Source organism: Marmota flaviventris, chromosome 13, assembly GCF_047511675.1.
Source record: "Marmota flaviventris isolate mMarFla1 chromosome 13, mMarFla1.hap1, whole genome shotgun sequence".
NCBI classification, from domain to species: Eukaryota; Metazoa; Chordata; class Mammalia; order Rodentia; family Sciuridae; genus Marmota; species Marmota flaviventris.
This window is the reverse complement of record NC_092510.1, coordinates 55,267,241-55,291,517: the sequence shown is the minus strand read 5'-3', so window position 1 is coordinate 55,291,517 and position 24,277 is coordinate 55,267,241. Positions and strand designations below refer to the sequence as shown.

At 35.0% G+C, this 24,277-nt stretch overlaps 1 protein-coding gene across 5 annotated transcripts in view; it reads right to left on the bottom strand.

Moving 5' to 3' along the window:
- The window catches only part of Focad (focadhesin), a 299,533-nt gene that overhangs the window by 126,068 nt on the left and 149,188 nt on the right, over window positions 1-24,277 (bottom strand). For all 5 annotated transcript variants that reach the window (XM_071600672.1, XM_027950623.3, XM_071600673.1 and 2 more), the window contains one exon: window positions 2,765-2,899. In XM_071600672.1, coding sequence (XP_071456773.1) covers window positions 2,765-2,899 — 135 coding nt within the window. The remainder of the gene's footprint in view (window positions 1-2,764; window positions 2,900-24,277) is intronic.

The following is a 24,277-nucleotide window of genomic DNA, read 5'->3' as shown; positions in this document are numbered from 1 at the left end:
TCAAGATCCCAGCCTATTGGCACCAACAAATTGAGGTTACCTTAGAGTCCTCCTAAATGATGTCTCTCATTTCTTCCATATTTTCATTGCCCTTTGATTAACTGTACCCATCAAATATTATTATAATTATCATTGGTCACTTCCATCTCTTTACCAACCTTTGAGCTTCTAAAATAACATGCTATAATGGAAAATATAACCTATCGAGCTAGAAAGTCCTGGATTTTGGCACCAGTTTTCACTTGGTAACTACTATGTTAGTTAAGGTACTTGCCTGGTGCATGGCAGATACTCAAAAAAATATTATTTAATACCTAATAGGCCTTCCAAAGCCTTAGTAGTTTCTTTAGCTATAAAATAAAATAATATGTTCCTATGAGGTCTTAGAACTAATTGGTATAAAGTAACTAGAAGAGTTCTGGAAATTTAATAGGAATTCAAAAATAGTATCTATCATTATATGCTAGTATCTCTAAAGCCTAGTATTATTTTAATAAATGTACTCTCTATGAATAAAAATACCAAGTATTGTGCAAACCAATTCATAAAATATGCTATAATTGAATCATGGACTCATAATTCTGAGGAAGAAAAGAATATATGTAAATATATCTCTGTAGCAGAAAAAAGTTCTTATAACACTATACATAAAGAACTTTAGAAGTAATAGGCTTATGCTTAGAGAAAAATATTAAAAGATTGGGATGAGTGAAAACCATTCTTTATTTCCTAAAACGGACTTTAAAATTAGAAATGACACAGGAAGTCTGGACACAGGGAACAACATGAACAAAAGAAAAGAAAAAGTTTGGAAGCATGTAGAAAAATTACAGGTGGCCTCATTTCTCTGGAACACAGGGTGCAGGACAATAGAGAGAGGCCATTGTCTTATTGGCTGGATGTAAACAGGTTGGACTTCATTTTAGGTGAACATAAGGCACTGAAGTGATCAGGAATAGAAGTGACCTAAGAAATGCTTTAGGGAGGGGGCATGGGGGTAAAAAAGATGGTGGAATGAGATGAACATTATTACCCTAAGTACATGTATGAAGACACAAATGGTGTGAATATACTTTGTATACAGAGATATGAAAAATTGTGCTCTATATGTGTAATGTGAATTGTAATGCATCCTGCTGTCATATATAACAAATTAGAATAAAAAAATAAATGGAAAAAAGAAAAATGCTTTAGAGAAACTAAACTCAATTTTGGCTTATATCCAAACAAATTCTAAACAATTAAAAGAAAACAAATTATCTAAAAACACACAGAGAGGAGAGGAAGGAAGGATGGAAGAATGGACTTCTTAGAGGGTGGAAAGATAGAGGGAAGGATGGAGAGAGAGCTTAACAGTTCTCCACTTCTGCTTCTGAGGGGATCACTGGCACTGAAGTGACTCCCTTGACTGTGAGGGAAGAAATGGATAAAAAAAGGTCCCAAAACAGTCTGCCTGAACAACAGAGCAACCTTAACGTTATTTCAGCTCTGAAATAAATTAAAAGAGGGGAAGTCTGAATCTAGTCCAAAAGACAATTCACAGCTATGTATAAGCAAATAAGAAACCAACACACAAACCACTTCATAAATTAACCTATAATAAAATCAAAGAAACTCAAAGAACAAGCAACACAAAGGTATGAGATTTCAGCACTGGAAGACAGAAAACAGACACACACAACATGCCCCTGCCTCCGTTTCTAGACCCAGCTCCTTGTCAGTAGCCCTGCAGGCTTTGTGACAATAGAAGGGCGAGTAACCAAGGACTGTAGCCATTAAAAAAAAAAGACTGTTGGTGGCCTATAAACTCTAGAAGTCACAGATTGATTCTTTTTTTAATACCCTAAAACAAAAGTCTACACATCTTAAGAATGAATTCAAAATACACTGGATTGGTTCAGTTGTTTATTCAGCAAGTACTTAGAGATTACACAATATGTGCCAGGTGCTGTGTTAGATATTTAACCTCAAAAAGGACAGATTTGATTTTATTCATTAGGTGGCATTCAGAATTATTAGAAGTAGTGTCCTATAATCCCATCTAGTCACATGATCTAAAATACACAAAGGACTACAATTAGAATCTTTATGAAGTCTGTGAAGCACTAGATCAAAATAAAAGCTCACTAAGACTCCAAGTGAAAATCAGCTGCTGCTCCTGGCAGGAAAAGAAACAGAGGTGAACACGAAGGAGAATATGACGTACAAAAGTGGAAGTATAAATGTAGTTTGCCATATTCTGATTCATTTCACTCTTTTCCAAGAAGAGATAATGAAGAAAATGCTAAGCAGCAATATATGAATTTTATGGCAAAAAATCTTCTGCCAACTGTTTCAACTCATTATAATCACACTGAGTAATCTGCAAAACTGGAAGAATCTATCTTGTCTTTATTAAAGTCTTCCTAGATTATTTTTTAGAGCTTAAAACGTTAATAAAATGATTTGAAACTGTTATCTTATGAATTCTATTATTTTAAAAACATCATTTTTAACATAGTGGCTTTTAAAAGTCTTGACCACACTCTCATAATAAAATCTCCGTCTCCTTTAGCTAAATAAATCATAAAGACACAAAATTATAAGGGTAGCAATCCTCCTACTCATAAGGATCCATGAAAGTATCAACATGTTCTCAGAACAAAAAAACACTAAAGGATTTTTGTCCAAGAAAATATTACAAAAATTCATTCTAAAAAAAATTATTATGTCACACGTCTTTGTAAAGTAAAAACAGGCTAAGGTAGCTGCGCTGAAAACATACCTCATATTCAGCTGTATTGACTGTTAAGGAAGGAACCAGAGAAAACAGTTCACTCAGAGTCTTCAAAATGAGAGGTCTTGTATCACAACTCAACTTCGGAGAGAGGGCTTTCCAAGTAGAGCGAATACAAACAACCTGTGAAGCAGATTGAAGAAGTCAATATCTAACAAAACTCCAACTCACATCCAGGCATTAGTTAAGAATACCGTATTTTATTATACAGAGACAAGAACAAGAACATTCCTAGAAGATTTAATAAGTTACTACCTCTCAAAAGAAAACTGTAATATAAGCTGTTGAAAATCCAGCCTGCCTGTGTCAAAAATCCAGCTTTTTGACTACTTTGTTTTGGTTACCCAAGTATAGAACCATCCTTCTCTCGCTCCCTCCCTTTCTCTCTCATACACACACACCCCCTACATGCATAAAAAATTCACTCCAGATCAACAGAAGAACCATTCTGTAAAATGAAAGAAAATAAGATGATGCTAGCACATTCTAAAGCCAGGTATGTATAGGTCCTGTAATTTTTCAGTCTCACTGAAATTACATCACCACCCAGAAAACTGGGATATTAACATATATAAATCATACATTCTCAATCCAAAGCACCTTGCAAGCTTTTAAAGGAGATGGGAGAATAATTATATTACTTAGAATAACAATTTAAGACTTTCTTAAGTTCAATTTCAACTACAACAGATTATTTTTTTCACTAATAGGTATTTTATTAAAATTTTAAAACTTAGGCAGGAAGAGTGCCAACATGGATCAATTAGATAGTTTAACCAGGATTAATCTTTCTAAAATACTTCAATCTCTTCTCTTGAGCTGCAATTAATATACACAATTTCTCTCCATCTACAAAAATAAATTATTTAGAAAAACTACAAGAGGCAGTAAGTGAAAAGATGTCAAAGATAAATGAATAATATATACTTAACAGATACAGATAACTAAGAGGCTCAAAGAAAAAGACAGCAGATAGAGTATCTCCCAGAAATGAATTTAGTAGTTTTGCTCTTATTTTCTACTTTCTATAAATTGGCAGAAAAAAAACAATGGTCTTTGACTTGGAATCTACTTCGTGATCTGAATTTAACCAACATTTACTAATGGCAGTCATGACAGTAGACACATTGACAATGTTACAGAGATGGGGCCTTCCAAAGAATGAGGTGGCATGGATACTCCTCCTTCAAACTCTGATTCTTGCAATCAAGTCGGAAAGATATCAGACATGTCAACATGTCACCTAGAATAATAGAAATTAGTTTGAAGGAACAGGAAAAGGGGCCAGTCTCAAGGGAGAAAGTGGATTCACTGAGAGGGGAGAGGACAGTGTGTCTTTCCTACACTCCAGTTTTACTGGGGATCCCAGAGACGTTTCCAGAGTCCCATCCAGGTCCACCTCTTGACTTTTGACTGACAGAAGGCTGACATCAGACTCTCAAGTCCCCACTTCCCTGACAACTCTAGGTCACTTTAGCCCACGCTGACCAGCTTGAATTGGAATCTCAGCCATTAATTCTTACAGAGTTTATGGTTAGGAGGAACTATCCTAATCTCCCCGAGTTTTGGGATCTGGTCTATGAAAAGGCACACAAAGTCTCCTCACCTTGGGGATAACTTGGGTTCCTCTTATCGACATGATTTCATGCCTGCATTTCTCCTGCAAGTGACAGTAGTTTGCTGAGGAATGTGACATAGTCTGTCCACTTAAGCCAGACAAGGCTGCAAGTAAATTGCTTCTTGGAAAATAAAGCAAGTGGGGCCTAGTTACAGGATCATTCTCTTAACCTTGTGTTCCCACCATTCGCATCTGTCTCCTAACAACACCAAGAAATAACTCTGATCACAAATCATGAGGGTTTGAAATTTTTTTTCTCTGAAAAGCTACCAATCCAGCACAGTACTAAGAGGAAGAATATATTATAAAACACAAACTAACCTTTCAAAGAACTTACCAACTTACTGGAAAAAAAAAAGAGAGAGAGAGAGAGAAGTCTGTGATTCTAAATTATTAGAAAACCAAAAGGTACTTGATTTGGGTCTGAACTATCGTCAAGAGAAAATAATTTCAAAAGGAATCCAGAGAGGAGAGAAATATCACTGGGTAGGACTCACCAGGGACAGCATCGAGAGAGGGTGAGTTCTGAGACAGGACCTGAAGAAGGAATGGACAGAAATCACGCAGACACGCCACAAGGACAGGGAACACATAAACCAAGCCAAAATGCACAAAAGGCTGAGTGCTAGTAGGGAAAGGCTGGCAGATGGCAGAATACCTGGAACACTGGCACCTTTAGGGACTTCCGAGTTGAGCAGCACACAGAAAGAAAGGACACTCTTGAAAGATTCAAGAGCCATCTTACAGCCAAAGCTAAGGCAGTTGTCCCAGCTCCCTCACTCTGATTATTATTTCTCATTAGTCTCTAATATATAAACAATCTCCAAAATTTTCTCCCCCCAAAAAATCAATGAACTCACTAATTATGTTTGCTTATGCCTGAGTTTAAATGTCTATCTAATTCCAACCTGTGCTGTTTCAAGATCTAGTTTAAGTCCCACTTCCTCAGTTAAGTTTTCCTCTGAAATTTGAGTCCTTTATTTTTTTTTCCTCTGAATTTTAACACTTAAAACTTTGCACCACCCAATTTTCCACTTAATTATGCTGTCTGGTATTATGCACTATTTTTATGTAAAGAAATTATGTCAACTAGATATTAAGTTCTTTTTTTGTCTTGTTTTTTTAAAGATTTTTTTTTAAGATGGACACAATATCTTTATTTATTTATTTTTTATGTGGTGCTGAGGATCAAACCCAGTACCTCACAAGTGTGAGGCAAGTGCTCTACTGCTGAGCTATAATCCCAGCCTCATAGATATTAAGTTCTTAAAAGACAAGACCATATCTTACAATTCTTGTTCCTCACTCACCTAACACAGTGTTAAATACATAAGAGATGATCAGCGTTCAACAAGTACTGAAGGCACTGAAAAGTGCGGATGGGAAATCAGAGGTAGATAATAAAAAATGAAAAGAACTTTGGGAATGAATTGAAAACTGAGATGTCTAGGTCCTGGAGACCTGCACAAATGGTAGCAATGTTAAAAATTGAAGGAAACCAGAAGGAAGAGCATATTTGCAGGAGATGGAGTAGATGAGTTCAGTTTGAGATAGGTTTAATTGGAGTTGATGGGCAACTTCACCAACAAATATCCTACAGGCAAGAGAAAAGACTACAACTCAGATGTAAGGTGGGTCAACAATATCTTTGTCATTTGAACATTTCTATAAATCAAGATATCACAAGGAGTTGTCCCTCACACTGCCACAAACATTACAATCCACTTAGTGGGGTTGGTCAAAAAGATCTCCGGCCAAATAGTATAAGGAAAATCCTGTCCTTTCCTTCAAAAGGGGTAAGCACACATACTCAGAAGATTTTCAAGGATTTGAAAAATTTTAAGTCTTCTTCCTACAAAGTTTGAAAACTAATGCCTAAAATGGTTCTCCAGACTGTGAAAAAATATTCCAGAATCCCAGCCATACGCATGGCCTCAGACATCGTCAGGTATACCCACAAGGAATACCTGTAAACCCAACTTACCACACAAAAGTAGGAGCAGGAATGCCTATGGTACAGGAAACTGCCTTTTCTGTCCCTCTGAGCATTCAATCTCAGCTAGCCTTGACTAGATCTTAGAGATCTGGCCCCAAGTCTCCCTGGATTCAACCCATTACCATCTCACTATGAGTCTCCTTGAAGCTTGTAGATCTAGTCCTCTAACAAACCACATCAGATTAGTCTGACTTATACTGGCTTATTCTGAATCTACTGCTCATGTCTATATTCAAAAAGCAGATTGACTTCTTGTTCCAGAAATATGGCATAGAACATGCAAAATGACTGAAAAAATAGAAAATGTTATTATACAGTTGAGCTGAAAAGAAAAAACAAAGATAAAGTGTTCAATCCAATGGATTTTAGAATACCCAAAGTTATACAACTATCACAGTTGATTTTAAAACATTTTCCTTACTCCCATAAAAGCAATAACAACAACAAAAGCCTGTTCATTACTCTCCATTTTGCCCCAGCCCCCAGCTCTTCCAGGCCTAGGCAACCATAAATATACTGTGGGTTTCCATAAATTTGCCCAATCTAAACCTTTCCTATAAATGGAATCATATGATACGTGGTCTTCTGTAATGACTCCTTTCTCCTAGCATACTGTTCTCCAGGTTCATCCATGCTGTTGTACCATATATTAATACTTTTTATTTCTGCATAATATTCCACTCAGTTTATACACTTTTTTGTATTTTTTTTAAACTTTTTGGTGTATTTATTACAAAATGAAAGGTTAAAAAAGTAATGGGGAGGGTGAAGCACCAAAGAAATAATGGCTAAGAATTTCCATAATTAGTAAAAGACATAAATCTCTAACTGGAGTCCTAAGTAAGATTTTAAAAGTTTCTTTTTATTAAATACACTATACTATGACTGTTAAACACTGAAAATAGTCTCAAAGTTAAAAAGCAAAAAATACAGACTATCAAAAACAATTGAGAACAACAACACACTTTTCAAAATTAACGACATCAGAAAACCACGCAAAAAAAATCTTAAATGTGCTGAGGAAACTGTCAGCCTATAATGCAAAATCCACCATTCAACAAAACAAAACACATCATTATCCAAAGTACATGTATGAAGACATGAATTGGTGTGAACATACTTTATATACAGAGATATGAAAAATTGTGTTCTATATGTGTAATAAGAATTGTGATGCATTCCGCTGTCATGTATTTAGAAAAAAAAAAACAATTAAAAAATGCAAAATAATAAATACCCAAAATGAGGAATACCTAGAAATCACACACACATAACATATTAATCTCCATGTACAAATGACTCAGTAATTCAGTTTGTCCAATTTTGGAGAGACTCATCCCATTCCAAGTGTTTACATTATGCATATTTTGTTGCTAGAGGAGAATGACATTTTTCTTACATTACTCCTCCACAAGAGTCTTAGCAAAACACAGCACAGATTAAGGAGATCCTACTCAGTGTGATGTACTGGGCAGAGCATATGACTAGAGTCAAAAACCCCAGGCCTCCTATTTAACTGCATGGCTATGGCAACGTCATTAATCTCCCTCAGTCTTTTCCCCAGCTGCAAAATGGAAATAACACTAGTAACACCTGCTTTAATGTATAGCACAAGGTTAACAATAAAGGACATAGTGAGACGATTGTATGCAAATGTGCTTCATACACTGAAAAAATTAGTTATTGCTGTTATAACCAATGGAAAAAATAAGAAATCCCAGAAGAATCAGAGCCTTTGCTTCCAATTCCAGGGCTGTGAAAATGACTTTGTTCCTACACAGAGGAACAGATAGCTATCTCCTAATTTTACTTTCAAAAGCTATTTCTAGAAATTCCTGAGAACAGTCTACTCTCTTTGTCTTGATTCTCTACTCCAACAGAGGGAAAGCTTTATAAAAAAAAAAAAAAAAAAAAAAACTTTAGGCTATGAAAATTACCTTATTTGCCCCTTTCTTAATGAAGGTAAAAGAAGCTCCCTCCACAATTAAAGAACTCAAGGCATCATCACACAGTGAAGCCCTCTCAAGCTAATTTGGCAAACACAATTCATACAATAACGGGGGACAAGAGGGAGTTTAAAGAGACACAATCAATGGAGCAGAAACAATGGGAAAAATAACATTCTTTCTTATCCTAATAAATGGGGTTAAAGGTTGTAAGTATTAAAAAAATGACTAGCACAGGTTTGTTTAGGCAATTTCACAGTCTTTTATGTCTGAGACTAGTTTATTATGAAGACAGTGTTGTAGGGAAAAAAATAAATGGTATAAATAATTGAGTTGCCTTTGGTTAAGTCCCTCATAATCTAAAGGACTATAATCCTAATGATTTTCTATTATAGTTGTTCAACTTTAGTCCAGTTCATGCAAACATGAAGCATATATCTGAACACCCAACTATAGCTTAGTGAATCAAAATTATTTGTTCTTGTGGTAACACTACTCTGATATTAACAACCACTAACATCACATGGCACCTCCTAAAGAACAGACTCCTTACAACATTCTGTATTTCTGAGAAACTATTGGTGCTTTGCAGTACATACTTACAATTCTAATATCTGAGAAGAGACAGAGATATTCATTAAACAGATTGATTTAAACTATCAAGGCACCTGGGGGACCCAATACTCAATGACCTGGAATACTAGGTTTCTTTTTTATTCCCCCAAGTGAGTAGCTCCAGGTTCCTTAAGATACCTCCCTGAGGGGAACAATAGCTTCCAATGCAAACTCCATTGATTTCTCTGCAGGAGCAGAAAGAATGACATGAAGAGTTCCCTACAGGGACATTCACCTTTTCCTTTTGCTAGAGCCTATTAATTATCTATTAATTAAAATTAAATAGATTAATTATCTATTTCTTGGTGGACATTCCTCTGGTATGGGCTAGCAAATCTGCAGTAATACTGTGTAAAAAATATTCTCTGGCAAGAATTGATTAGAGCTTTATTCCCCTCAGATAACCAGATGAGTTGTAGGTGGGTATCTCTTTCCCCATAAATGGAGGTTAGACTCCAAGGTGATAAAGGAAAATAACAGGAACTCAAACAACATAACTTAAGACTCAAAAACCCAAACTACTGGAAAGTTGTTCAGCAGATTGAAAATTAAAAAGCAAAACAAATCCGGTATCTACAAGCAATAAGATTGAATTATTATCCATCTAAATTTTTAAAAAGTGCAAAACATATATCATAAGAATACTATAGAAATACTGAGAAACATAGTTTATTGCCATTTAAAATTGAAAAATTAATATCAAGTACATAAAAAATAATTGATGACTTAAGCAATCACGTCAGAGGTATAAAAAGACTTTAGGAAGCAATGTTTAGCTACAGAGTAGTAACCAATGTTGACAGTTACTGAAACTTAACTTGACTAGATATCCAATGAAGATCATTCTTCTGCCCCCATCTCCCACCCTGTACTTGTGCATAGATCTGGGGATAACAATAGCAAGTTCAGGCTTCCAGGCCTGACTGACACAGATCTACCTACAGTCTCCTAATAACAAGATGGAAACATACCTGTCCCCATCTCACTAAAGCAAACAAGCTCCTCCTTAAGAACAATCAAAACTAAAGAAAAAAACCTGTAATCTACAAATTCAACAGCGGGGAGAGGTAAATTCAGCAGGCTTTTTTTTTTTTTTTTTAAATCTTTTTAGGAATTATTTTGTTTTTCAGTAATAGAAATCAAGAGAAAGTACTCAATATAGAAGGCACTTCCCACAGGAAAAAAATATGTTGAATGAATGACTGGCATTAATTGACACACTAGAATCTAACACAGGGCTCATCCCTGTTTCTGTCAGGGCAGAGTTAATATTTTAGACTTGGAGGGCCACCTAGTCTCTGTCACAACTACTAAACTCTGCCATTGTAGCATGAAAACAGCCTCAGACAATAAACGAATGGGCATGTCCGTTTTCTAATAAAAGTTTACTTACAGCCTTACTTTCACCAACCCCTTGACCCAGAATATGTGTTTGGTAACCAGATCCAATTTAGCAAGTAGATTACACCAGTGCTTCCTTAACTTTAATGTACATATGAATCTCCTGTGGGGAAAAGATCTAGTTTTAACATGGATTCTGATTCAGTGCCTGTGGAGCAGAGACTAAGATTCTTAATTTGCAACAAGTTCTCAGGTGACATAGAAGCTGCTGATTAGAAAACCATACTTTGAGTTACAAGATATTAAACTTTACTGGTGAATTTAACTCAGAAATTCAAAACAGGGAGGAAATTAGAAGTGAGACAACAATAAGTCCTGGATTTTACTGGAACAGTTCCAATATCAAGGATTCTGATGCATTGCCCCATAAGAGTCAAACTGAATGAATTCCAAAGTTCACCTTCCATGCTGCCCTTCCACTCAAAAGAGGCATAATGATGACGTCTGCACACATATGCTAACATTTAGTTTTAGAAACAGGGATATCATATTTTCTAACCCTTTTTTTTTAACAGTAAAGATTTAAAAATGTTTACTACATAAACACAACTAAATAATACTTTCAAACAAACTGATAGTTTTAGACATTATTTCAAGGTGATAATTTTTTATACCTTTATTTATTTTTTGTAATGTGGTGCTGAAAATCAAACCCAGTGCCTCCCACATGCTAGGCAAGCGTCCTAACACTGAGCTACAACCCCAGCCCTCAAGGTACTAACTTTTAAAATTATTCATGCAGACTGAACACTCAATGGAAAAGTTTTCACTGAAGCCAGATGACATAAACCCTTAGAAGTAAAACAACTTAAAAATATCTACTCAGTCCTACTTTCAAAGGACTCAGATTTATTAATTTGTTTGTTTTTTCAGTTCAAGAAATGTGAACAACTGCAATGGACAAGGTTCTAAGCTGTGCCCTTGGAGGAAAAGAAGAAGGAAAAACAAACAAACAAAAAAAAGATTGTAAAACATGCCTTTTACCTTAAGGAGCTCATCAGGTGATAGTGATGTGTAACCATGCATTACAAAACCTTGGACTGAGAGAAATTGCCAAAGTTATAAGGTAGATACAGAAAGAAAAAGTACTTGGTAAAGAAGAGAGCAAGCATGAAAAAGGAATTTCTGGAGGGGATCATATTGAAGAGTGATTATGCACCAGACATGCTTACATCTATTTCTTTTCCAATTTTACAAATTTAATCAAATATGATGAAAGAAAGTGATGTTCACAACATAATGCATGGCAGGCAGGAATAATTTTTGCAATTCCTTGAAGAGTTTTGAAAAATTATAGAAGTTAGCATCCAAAATCATAAGTCTAAGGGTACCCATAGACTTGTCTTCTAACATAGAGTAAAACATTGCCAATTTAGAACAAAACTACTGAAACACTCCACTAAGTTTACATAACTAGATAAAATGCCATAGCAATTTTATGTCTACCATTATCCATTTTATAAAATATATATGAAAAATGTCTTAACACTCAAAATTTTATATAATGATCCTTTCTTTCAAAATTGCATTTCCATTCCAGTTCATTCTCAGAGTTTTATCCAAATATATTATTGTGGTTGAAAGTCTGCTATTGATCCCCTGCCGTATGCCTCTACAACAAAAAATAATGTATATAAATGTATTTTTATTTCCTTAGACCATGAGACTCAGTTTTTTAAATTTGAGTTGCATTATCGTTATAATTACTAAAACAATTAATCAAAATATAAGCATATTCCAAATGTTATCAAGTAATCACTAAACATAAATGGTTAAAAAAAATCAGAAATGACAATGGTTTTGAAGGGAAGAGAGAGATGGTATTTGATTTAAAAATGCTTCTCCAGGGCAGGAGAATTAGCTCACTAGAAGATCCCTTAACTAGCATAGATGAGACCCTGGATTCAATCCCCAGTACTACAAAAAAGAAAGGAAAAATCCTTCCTGTTATTTTGAATTATCCCATTGTTTGATACTCTGGAAGTTTTACACCGTAGAGCAATAAACTAAGAAAGATGTGCCATGAGTAGAGCTGTGTCTTCCTTTTATAAAGTAGAAAGAAGGCAATTATAAAAGGAGAGTTGAGAAAGGAGAAACAGTGTGATCTCAGGCAGATAAGTGTTACTGAAGAGTGCAGAATGAAATTAACGGTCTAGTTGGCTCAAACTAACCACAGCTGCTTATCCCTTGGAAAATCTTCAAATGCCTCCAGTCCTCCAGTTTGGAAACCACTGATATGATGAATTGTTCAGTGCAAATTACAGACACTGATTGCTTGGACCCACGTTTCTTGAGAGCATAGCAAATTCAAACCACTCTGAAGCAAATACTAAAGAGTTGAAAATTAAAGTTCCATGTAAAAAATCCCACAAGTTTCAATGAGCTATTAATGTCATCCTAAATTATTCTCTGAAGTCTGCATTGCAAGTGACTATTTTGGAAAAACCTAAACAAAGCAGAAGAACCAAGGAAGCAGAGGTGTCCTGGAGTCCTGGAGAGGAGGGAGCTGCTCATAACCAAAGCTTTTCATAGCTCTTTTTACTTAAAAGAAGGGAAGAAAATTGGAAACAAGAGCATTGGCTTTGCCATTAATAAAAATCCTTCTTTGTTTTTCCATCCAAAATACACACAAACAAGCCACCTTTTGTTTCAACTGTTTAAAAAAAAAAAAAAAAAAAAAAAACATTAAGAGAATAGAAAGGCAATGCTTCCTTTTCCCCAACTCAAACCCAATTGTCTATTTGCATTGGAAATGGACATTCCACAAGAGAAAATTCATTCACTGTATTACTCTCATGTGCTCATACAATGAGATGCCAAAAATGGATTATCAACACAACGTGGTGCCCCAATAAACTGCTGGCTGAAAAACTAGGTTACGAAATACTATATATAATAATCTTATCCCTTTTTCATTATTGTACACATGATGGTTATCTTGGTGGTTTGTATCTGATTTTTAATCTCCTTTTAGTCTTCCATAATTTTTATCACTTTTTAAATTCTTTTTAGTTATATACAAACATCAGGACATACCCCAATATTATCACAAAGGTATGGAACTCAACCTGCTCCAATTCAGTTCCCAGCACTTTCCACCCACCACGGATTTCCTGCTCCCTTCCCTCCACTCCATGGGTTGCCTTCAATCCACTTACAGTTTACTGGGTTTTTTCTCTTATTGTTTGTTTTTTAATTAATGTCCCATGGATACACCTGATGCTGGGACCCACCGTGCCACATCCATGCATGTACATATGAGAGTTCAGTCAGATTCATTCCATTATTCTTCCCTTTTCCTGTCCTCTCTTCCTCCTCTTCCATCCCCTTTGTCTACTCTACAGATCTTTCCTCTATTTTGATAAAATTCCCTCTCCCTTTTTTCCTTTCTATTTTTAATCCCCTCCCCTCCCTGACACTCCCCCGTCACCATTTTGGATTCACTTCCACATATCAGAGAAAACATTCAACCTTTGACTTTTGGGGACTGACTAATTTCACTTAACACAATAGTCTCCATATCTTTCCATTTACCAGCAAATGTCATAATGTCATCCTTCTTTATGTCTCTATTGTGTATAATAATAACCACATTTTCTTTATCCATTCAATCTGTTAAAGGGCACCTGGGTTGGTGCCATAACTTTCCTATTGTAAATTGTGCTGCTAAAAACATCAATGTGGCTATGTCACTATGTAATATGCCAATTTTATACCTAGGAGTAGTCTCCCATAATTTCTCACTTTCCTACAATACATATATAATATTTGAGTCATACTTTGAAGGAAATATATACTCATTTTATTACTTTGTTCCTTGATCATTTTTCTATAACTAAGTTTTATTTCTCCATACCTTAAATAATGCTTTATTTTCATCTGACATCTAAAATGACCATATTTTAAAATGATAATTGGCAAAGTGATCATTCTTTATTTCCTAAGAACTGACATTTATGGGTTTTTTTTTCCTATCCACCTACTTAAATTTCATCTTACAGAGGAATTTGAAAGTTTACTATAGCTATTCTTATTTTACAAAACAGAGCCAAATCTCTTTTACTATACATGAAAAACCTAACATAATTTCAAGGATATTTTATACCATCCTATTGATTAGACATGATCACTATCTCTCCTTCCCCAAAACAAAGCATAACAATAAGTGTTCCTGACACATCAATTAAATATATGTCTGGTGGTAACTACATAATCCATAAACATACACCAGGGAAGGTACTGAACAAAAATAAAAAAACATTAAGTATATGTACTAGAAGAGTTTCTTGTAAGGTTACAAAAAATATAATAAATAGTGGTATCAGAAAGTATAAATACTACAACATGCATGAATACTAAAAATGTGTAATGTGAGAGAAGCTTATGAAATGTCCCAATCAAGCAAATCTATAGAGACAGGAAGTAGATTATTGGTTGTGCTTGAAAGGAAGGGAGGACAGGCAGAGATGGAGGCACTGGAAGCCAATAGCTAACGGGTACCAAGTTGGTTTTGGGAAATGATGAAAATATTCCAAACTTAATGGTGGTGATGTTTGAACAGCTATGTGGATATACCAAAAAACATTGAATTGTATGTATGCTTTAAAAGGGTAAACTTTATTAGATATGTATTTTATCTCAATGAAGTTCTTTACAAAAAAAAAAAAAATGCTTGGATTCAGCATGACCCAGGGGAACAAATGTTTTGACATCAGAGAAATCTAGGTTCAACCCTTGCCAGTGCTTTCTTTTTCTTCATCTGAAAAATGAATATTAATACTAACCCCATAAGGTGACTATGAAGATGCTTGTAAAAAGGCTTACTAGAGTTCTTGGCAATGGGTAAGCACTTAAGTATTTGCTCTCGGCATTAATATTAAGATTACATTTTGTTTTAAACTCTGTCTTAGGTAAATATCCAAAGACAATATTGGGCTGGCTGCACTCATCACAGTTCAACTTTCATGACTGTAACTGGCCTTGTTACATTAATCAACACCTCTCCTAGAGCCTGAGGAGCTTTGAGATCTAGTGTGTTCACTGGGCACCTGATTCATCCAACAGTGCCAGCTGCATCTACCATGAAGCTCCCATATATATCATCATTTGGAAAAGCACCCGGGCCAAGTGAAGTATGGAGATTTTAAAAGCTCTCTTTCCACCTTTATGCTTTTATCCACACTTTTATGTAATGAACTTTTAGCTGCTACAAGAGTTTGGGTTTGAAGTTAACAAGGCCAGCAAAAGGAAATGAGAAGCACCAGGATATTGGCTCCTCCCACCTAGGTTGGCTCTGGTTTTAAGCTTTAAGAAAGGGAAATAAAAGAGATCTGTAAGTTTCCTTTGACTCTATTCAGACTAACCTCCAGGGTAGGAAAAAGGCAAGACTGGGCAGAAATCTATCACAGGAATAAAGAGCATGCATGTCTCCAAAGCAGTTTCTGACTTTTAACCTGCAGAAATCCAAGTATGAGGTGGTTTCTTTGGTACACGCCTATAATCCTAGCTACTGGGGAGACTAGGGCAGGAGGTCTGAAGTCTCCTTTCTCCCAACTCCCAGCCCCTGTACCAGAAGAAAATAAGCATAAATTTCTATTGCAAAAATAATAATAATAAAAGCTTAAGATTTCCTTCTATTTTCTCATTTATGTTAATGCAACATAAACCTTATCCTCAGGTAAATCTAACCAAGTCATCAGTACTGCCTAATTTTTTCAGCATTTGCACAAGGCTCTCACATAGTACATAACTGAAAGGATCAGTAATTTAGTTGAAATGATCAACCATGTTTTCCCAAAACAAATATCAAGACACATACAAAAAATTTATATCCTATATAGAAGAGTGTAAAGGGAAAGCAGCAGCTCCCTATAACGCAGGTAGAAGTTCACATGGGTGAAAGCTTTATGGACGATCACTATCATTATATGAAACAGATAATGTTTCATACTAAAAATGTATTATAAGCAAATATTAGAGATAAGTGCTAAGGTTTAACTCTAAGGATAATCGCTGATAGCATTATAAAGGATAATAAAAAATTGGAAACAAAATATCCAACAATCAGACTTAGTAAAAGGACAATATGTACAATGTAAAGTGACAAATCATATAGCCCATTAAAAATATTTATATTCATATCACCAGAAAAAGATGTACATAGTACACTAAGAAGAAAAGTATACTAAATATAGTTGGTAAAATCTTACCTTTGAAAATTTCTATAGACATACAAATATAATTAATAATATTAATACAGGAAAGGTTACAGAATTACATATGGCAAATTGTTAAGAATATCTCTGTAAAATGATATTATGAACAATTTTTTCTAATTTTATTAACATATTTTCTGATTTTTTAATAATCATGCTATATGATAAAATATGTTAAAAATCAATATGCATATTCTAAAAAACATAAATTTATTGAGACAGTGGGACAGAAAATGTGAAATCAGGGCTTTCATGGGCAATTCAAGATGTTACATAAACAAGAAGTCATTGAAATTTTATAGTAAGCCAAGCCCTCTATTAAGAGCCAGGACCAGAAATAGAGAAGAGATTATGCCCCCAAAGTAGCTCAACAGGTCACACACATGGAAACAAACATTTATAGTAAGTGTCATAATGCTCAAATATAAAGGGAGGCCACAAGGCAAGGACACAAACATAAAAGATGAGGAAGTTTCACAAAGGAGAAACACCAATCACTCAATAAATTCTCCGTGTTAACGTCATTACTAATTTAACATCCAGGAAATGCATTACTAACAATAAGAATTTTAATGACATTCTTAGATTAGTATAAACCCTCTAAATTTCTAAAGCAACTTGTTATTCTTGCTTTGTATAATTTTTCACAATTACAAATAATAAGTATCTGAATTGCAAAAGGGCCGTTTATTCAGGGCCCTCGATTTAGACCAGAAGTTTCCTGAGTAAAAACATCTGTCCTTTACATCACTGTATCTCTAATATCTAACAATTCATACAAATTGAATTTAATGAATAAACATGAATCAAAAAATATAAATTAAAACTGTCATTTGGTTTGACGGGTATGTGGCTTATTACTACTTTGGGTGATGATGAATAACGCTGCTATGAATATTTGTGTACAGATTTTTGTGTGGACATGTTTTAATATCTCATGGGTACATCCCCAGGAATGAATTTTCCAGGTTATCTAGTAACTCAGTGATTAACTTTTGAAGAAACTGGGTTGGTTGGCTTAGAAAGCAGGGTCTCTTACCTGGCCCAACGCTAGCTTCATTTACAACTCAGGATCTCTTTAATACTTCTCTGCAACTGAAGATTCTACCCTCACCAACTCTAAGTGGTTCTTAAGTTTTCCAGGGCTACATACCGTCTTTCCAGCATGAAGCCATTCTTTTTCAATTATTTTTATTTATCAAGTGGCACCACTACTAGTAAAAACTTTTTGGCACACCAGCATGTATGTATACATTCTTATATGTTGTAAACATAAAATATGGGGAAAAAAATATTAAAGTAAGAAAATTTGAAACAACTATCTTTAATAAAAGGAAAATGCAAAACATCATTAAATGATCTTTGAACCTCCATGTGGTACAAATATATTTTAGGGACAATATTAATCTCAGTACAAAATACTGTATATAAATATAATCTTCCAATACACACATGAAATTATGGCCCACCACAAAAGTCACTAGGGAAAAGCAAAACCAAGACCACTACATCGTATCTGACAGGACAGCTGTAACAAAATATGTTATTGAGAATGAGGAGAAATGTCTCATACATTCCCTATAAGAATCCAAAATGGTGCAACCACATCGAAAAACCATTTGATAGTTCCTCATAAACATAAACGAGCAATAATTATATGATATAGGAAGCCCATTCCCAGGGACATTCCTAAAAAAAGCACAGATGTGTCTACACAAAAACCTATACACAAATATTCAATAGCAGCATTATCAATAATAACACAAACATAGAAACAACCCAAATGTCCATTAAGTGATTAACTCAGATAAAATGTGATATAGCCATAAAATGGAATATTATTCAGCCACTTAAAAAATTAAGTTCTAATGAACTTAATATTAATATTGACAATATTATGCTATATAAAAGAGGTCAGATACAAAAGATTATATGTTATAAAATTCCGCTTACATGAAAAGTTCAGAATAGGCAAATCCATAGAGACAGAAAGTAGTTGCCAGGGACTGTGGGAAGAGGGAAATTCTAGTGACTGCTCAGGAATGTGAGGGTTTTTTTTTTTTTTTTTTGGTATTAATTTTCTACAGCTATTGCAACAAATGACCATAAGCCAGGTGCAGTAGCACACACCTATAATCCCAGCAGCTTGAGAAGCTGAGGCAGGAGAATCACAAGTTCAAGGCCAACCTCAGCAATTCAGGGAGGCCCTAAGCTTTAGTGAGACCCTGTCTCAAAATAAAAAATAAAGGCCTGCAGATGTAGCTCAGTGGTAGGTTTAAAACACAAATTCATTCTCTTGCAGTTTTAGAAGCCTGAAGGCTGAGGTGAATTTCATGAGAATGTAATCAAGCAAGTTGTTGTGGCTCCAGAGGAGAACCCATCTCCTCGCCCACTCTTACCTTGGAAGCCACCTTTGTTCCTTAGTTCATGATGCCATCTTCACATACATCACCTTTTCTACCCCCCCTCCCCCGCCCCCGTTTCAGCAGTCACACCCTCTTCCTCCTCTTCTGTAGTCAAACATCTTACAGGGCCACTTCTTATTACATTTAGGTACCACCCAGATAACCCAGGATATTTAGCTTCAGATTCTTAACTGAATCACATCTTCAAGGACCCCTTTGTCTTATAGAGTAACATTTGCAGGTTTCTCAGTTGAAGAACTGAATATTTTTAGGAGCCATTACTCAGCCTACCTCAAGAATAAAGAAAATGTTCTATAGTTTGATAGTGGTGACTGATGCAAAACTTTGTGATATATTTAAAACCACCAAATTATACATTTAAAAGAATGAATTTTATAACATGTGACTCATATCAGTAACGCTGATTTTTTTTTTTCAAAGTCACACTTGTCAGGAAAAAGAGTTGTTTTTACATGGTGCAAAACAAACAAACAAAAAAGGCAAATAAGTTGTACTTAGATTAAATGGTGAAAATGAAGAAACTCCATAAAATAAAGGTTTACTGTGCCTCAGATAAATCTAACAAAAATCCATTTCTGGACTCAGCATAGCTAATAAAATCATTGATATTTACCTTATATATTCACTTATCTCACAGACCACAATGGATTGCCATATCTAACAAAAGAGAGATGGTACTACAACCAGTCTTTCTTGTGGAACTGCTACTCCTCTTCCTTCAGATGCCTGGCTACTACAGGTGACATATAATGCTCTGAAGCATGTGAAGTTAAGGAAACCATAATCTGTATACAAATATTAATAAAGCTGAATTCTTCTCTTTTTAAAATCAAAGGTAAATAAGAAATATCACAGTTTTTTTCATACCTCAGGACAAGCTTTATACAAACCACTTCAGGTACTGTTGCTCTGGGCAATGATACCAAATTTCACTATTGAACAATCAAGTCACTGTGGAACACATTTAAATAGAGTTGAGGCTTCATCTCTACAGATTCTGATTCAATAGACTTAGCTATCCCAAAACTTTGGAGACCCTACTGTATACACTAAAACATCATTGCCATTCATTTTCCTATAAAATCCATAACATGGATAGAGGAGCTGAGATAAACAAGTGAAAGAGAAGGAAACATATTCCAATTGAAATTATAAGGGTTACATAAATGAAACAGGGTCAATGAAATCCTTTTGTTTGACCTGTAATTCTACCATTTCAGATCAAAGTCATACGACCCTGTCAATTGTTTCAGCAAGCAAATTGCTCAAATGACAATTTACATAAGTAGAAGCAATGTGTCATGGCTCTGAAGCAAAAAGAATAGTGCCCCAGAGAACATTTTACTCACTGCTGAATTTAGAACCTAAGGCATAATACATTCCCCATGCTATTGTGAGACTTTTAACGAAGCTTTATTTAACAAAAAACAAGAGTGTGGGCAAGGCTTATATAGTATGAAGTCACCTAAATCATAAAAGATAACTAGCATACACTCAAAACAAAAAAAAAGACTTCAGAATGACATCAACTAACATGAGAAATCCTTTTCTGTTAACTCTGAGAAGTCTCTCAGATTTAAAAAATAAATAAATAAGCTTTAAAAGAAAATGCCATTTATTACCTCCTTTAAATACTACTTCTGGGTTTGTGCACATGTTATTAAAGCAGACTGAGAAATTCCATGCCTATGGAGAGACTTATTGAAGTCTCACTCTTTTAATTCCAAATATTTCTTAAGCAAGTTAATGGCCTTTCACTAAATGCAATAAATGTGATTTTCATCATCTAATCAAGGTTAACTGCAATCAGGAATCACTAGTTTTCATAGAAATGAGCCTCTTAGTTTTCCTTTATCCTAGGCAGGAAGAAGGTAAGATACTTCCATTCTTTGGAAATATTTATATAGCACAGAAATGAGTTTAAGCAGCGCCCCTAACTAAGAATGCCATTTTTGATTAAACTATGATTCTAGGTCACTTGAGGGTATATGCTGAATAAAATGCTTTCTTAAATAGAACTATAAATTTCTTTGATGGTATCAAAACAAGACTTTTAGTCAGATCGCAAAATCCAAAAGCCTTTCAAAACATTAATGTCATTTATTCTACTGCCCTCCTTCAGCGATTGTCTGTCTCTACCCCGTGTCCTCATTTACCGCCCCCCCAAAGAAAAATCTATTCCTTGTATAAGCTTAAACAAATATATTTTATTCACTGGAATGGCAGAATGGTACACAATTAGCATCATTTTAGTCATGTCATTATTTCCAGCTCAGTGGCATTTATTCAGATGAGCACAATTTGCAACCACTGAGCCAAACTCCTCTGATGTTAACTGGCATCATTAAAACCCTCCCAGTGTCCAATTCGTTTGATCTTTTAAAGAATGCCCTCCGTTTGTGACTGAGAGCCGGAAACTCACGGCTGGACACCCTGAACAGCGTTCATGTTCGGTCACAGACTACTCACATCACCAATAATCCTCAGAGACTGTGGTCCTGATTCAACTGAGAAAACTTTTCATACAAAAATTCTTTAAACACAAAATCAAGTTTAAACTGGTTTTACAATAACATACAGGGGGCAGGAGGAGATCCTAAATGTTATAGCTTCAAAAGCTGAGTTCACAGACTTTTAATAGTAAAATGATTTAAAAGATCAGAGCAAGTCGGGGAATGGCGAATGGCAGATGGCAAAGAACAAGGGATTGAAGGACAGAAGCAAAATCAGAAGTGATAGAACTTCAGAACCACAATTTTAAATTTTCCTACTACAAATACTTTCCTTAAAATTTTTTAACCATTTAAAGAGTAGTAAAAATATAAATTATTTTCTATTTAAAAAAAAAACATTTTTATTTCTCCACATATTTTACACATGGCTAGTATGTGGTGAACAGTATCCATTATATAAATGTAAATACAGGCAAAATTTTATTTTGAAAAGGAAAACCCATATTTAAAAATCTACTTGCAGGGAGATAAAGTAAATGTTATAATATCTACAAATGTTTAATAAAAGACAAGTTCCTGCTGTCTTTTTAAAGTTAAAAATAAGGCCAAACTACAACGTTCAACTGCAAAGAGTCATTGTGTGGTATATAAAAAGCTCAGCATGGAAATAGATTCAACAAATGTACAAAAAGAGTTTTCATGCCCAGGAAGAACTGAAGGCATCAAAAATAGGCCCCAACTACAAATAACAGAGCTCAGTTCAAAAAGACCAGCAAATTTATTCTCTAATGCATAGCAAATTAAACTTAATCAAAAACGCTGCAAGGTTAGACAGGCAATCTACCTTTAAAAGTCTCCACAAACAAAACATAACAACAACAAAAAGGTTCCTGAGTGTAATAAATACTGAAGACTCAGTAGGCGACAGAAGCCTTACTGTACATAGCTGAGAAAACCTGCCATCAAACAATGGATCACATTTCCATACTAAATTATATTTATCACGCTAAAAAATGCTTAAACAAAATGTAGGATTTCTATTGGCCATTTTTATATCACACTAACTGCCTAAAACCTTCCAAACCTGCTGAGTTCCATTGAAAATTGCTCCCACCCCCTGGTGCTCGGAAGGAGACCCTAGACAAAGGGTTAGAATGATGAGAGAGGGCACAGACAACTACCTTCCACCATGATTTCAGAAAGTAAATAAATAAAAGGGGATAGAATAGCCAAAACATAACCTTGGCACAGGCTATTTCCGGGGAAATCACTGCTGTGACAAATGGCCTGAAATGAACTCTTTGAGCGGTCAAGAATCCCCAGGAAAGGCCCCTCCCCTTCTTATCTATTGCTCAATTATACAATACTCTGCTTTGAAAATATAACACCCTCATGGAGCTGGGCAAGATGAAAGAGCTTCTCTTCATGATTCTGCAATGCCTATTAATTTTTGCTACAACAGACTCACAGCTGATTAAGGAAATATAGGGCTGGCACTGCCTCACATCCCCATCCTAAGAATTTAAGAGAGAAAAAGTTAAAAGTGAATGAGCCCTCTTTTTAAGCACAATGCATTGATTTTCATTTCTGCACACACTATAAGCTGTTTCTTCTCCAACCCTGGGCAATTTGTTTAGACAGGGAGTTATTTTCCCCCTTGAAACATTAGTAGCAATGTTACTTGATTCCTAGGCAGTTACAGAATTATCTTTCAGGGATATTATGACTCATTCACTGCCACTTAGAGTCACTGATTTCTCAATGACTTAAGAAGCAGAACTTAAACTGTTCCCAAAGTACACTCACACTTTTATCACAATTGGTGAAGCAAAATGATAAGAGTGGGAAAAGCACAAATTATAATCAAATGAAAGCATTCAAATCTTTATGTTTCACATATTTCCATGTTAGTTGGATATGTGAGACTTTCTAAACTCATTAGTAAACACATCCACAAAATTATTGTGATGCTTGATATAGGATATAACTTATACCAAATGATGAACATAGTAACATGCACTTTTAAAAAGTAGCTTTTTGTTTGTTTTATGGAAGTAGAACACATTACATACTGCCAAAAGGACAGATCCTACCTGCACAGTTTGGTGAATTCTGATTAATGACACATACATGTAAGCTCAATTTGGTCAAGACAGAGATTCAGAAAATACAAGACAAAGTGAACTTTTTAAATTTCCAGTAACCACATCAAAAAAAGGAGAGTGAGCTGGGCACAGTGGTGCATGCCTGTAATCCCAATAGTTTGTGGCTTGGGGGACTGAGGCAGGAGGATCACAAGTTCAAAGCCAGCTTCAACAACTTAGTGAGACCCTGTCTCAAAATAAAAATATTAAAAGGACTGGGGATGTGGTTCAGTGGTTGAGTACCCCTGGTTCAATCCCTGGTATGAGGAGGGGGAAAAAAAGAGATAAAACTATCTTGATCAATATCTTCACTATATTTACAACCAATATATCCAAAATATCATCGCTTTGATATGTACTCAGTTTTTAATATTTTAACTATGAGATGCAGCCATGTGTTGCTTATCAAGAAGAAATCAATCTGAGAGATATGTGATTAATGTTGTCTTTGTGCAAACATCACAGAGCATACCTAAACTAAGATAGCAATGACATCACTAGGCAATATAATTTTATGGAACTGGTGTGATATAGTCAACTGTTGACTAAAATGTTATGCAACACATGACTGTATTTTTCATTTTTCTGTACTATATTTTACACTTAAAGCACATCACAATTTGAATTAGTCATAATTCAAGTGATCACTAGCCACACGTGGCTAACAAAATACTAAACTAAATGATG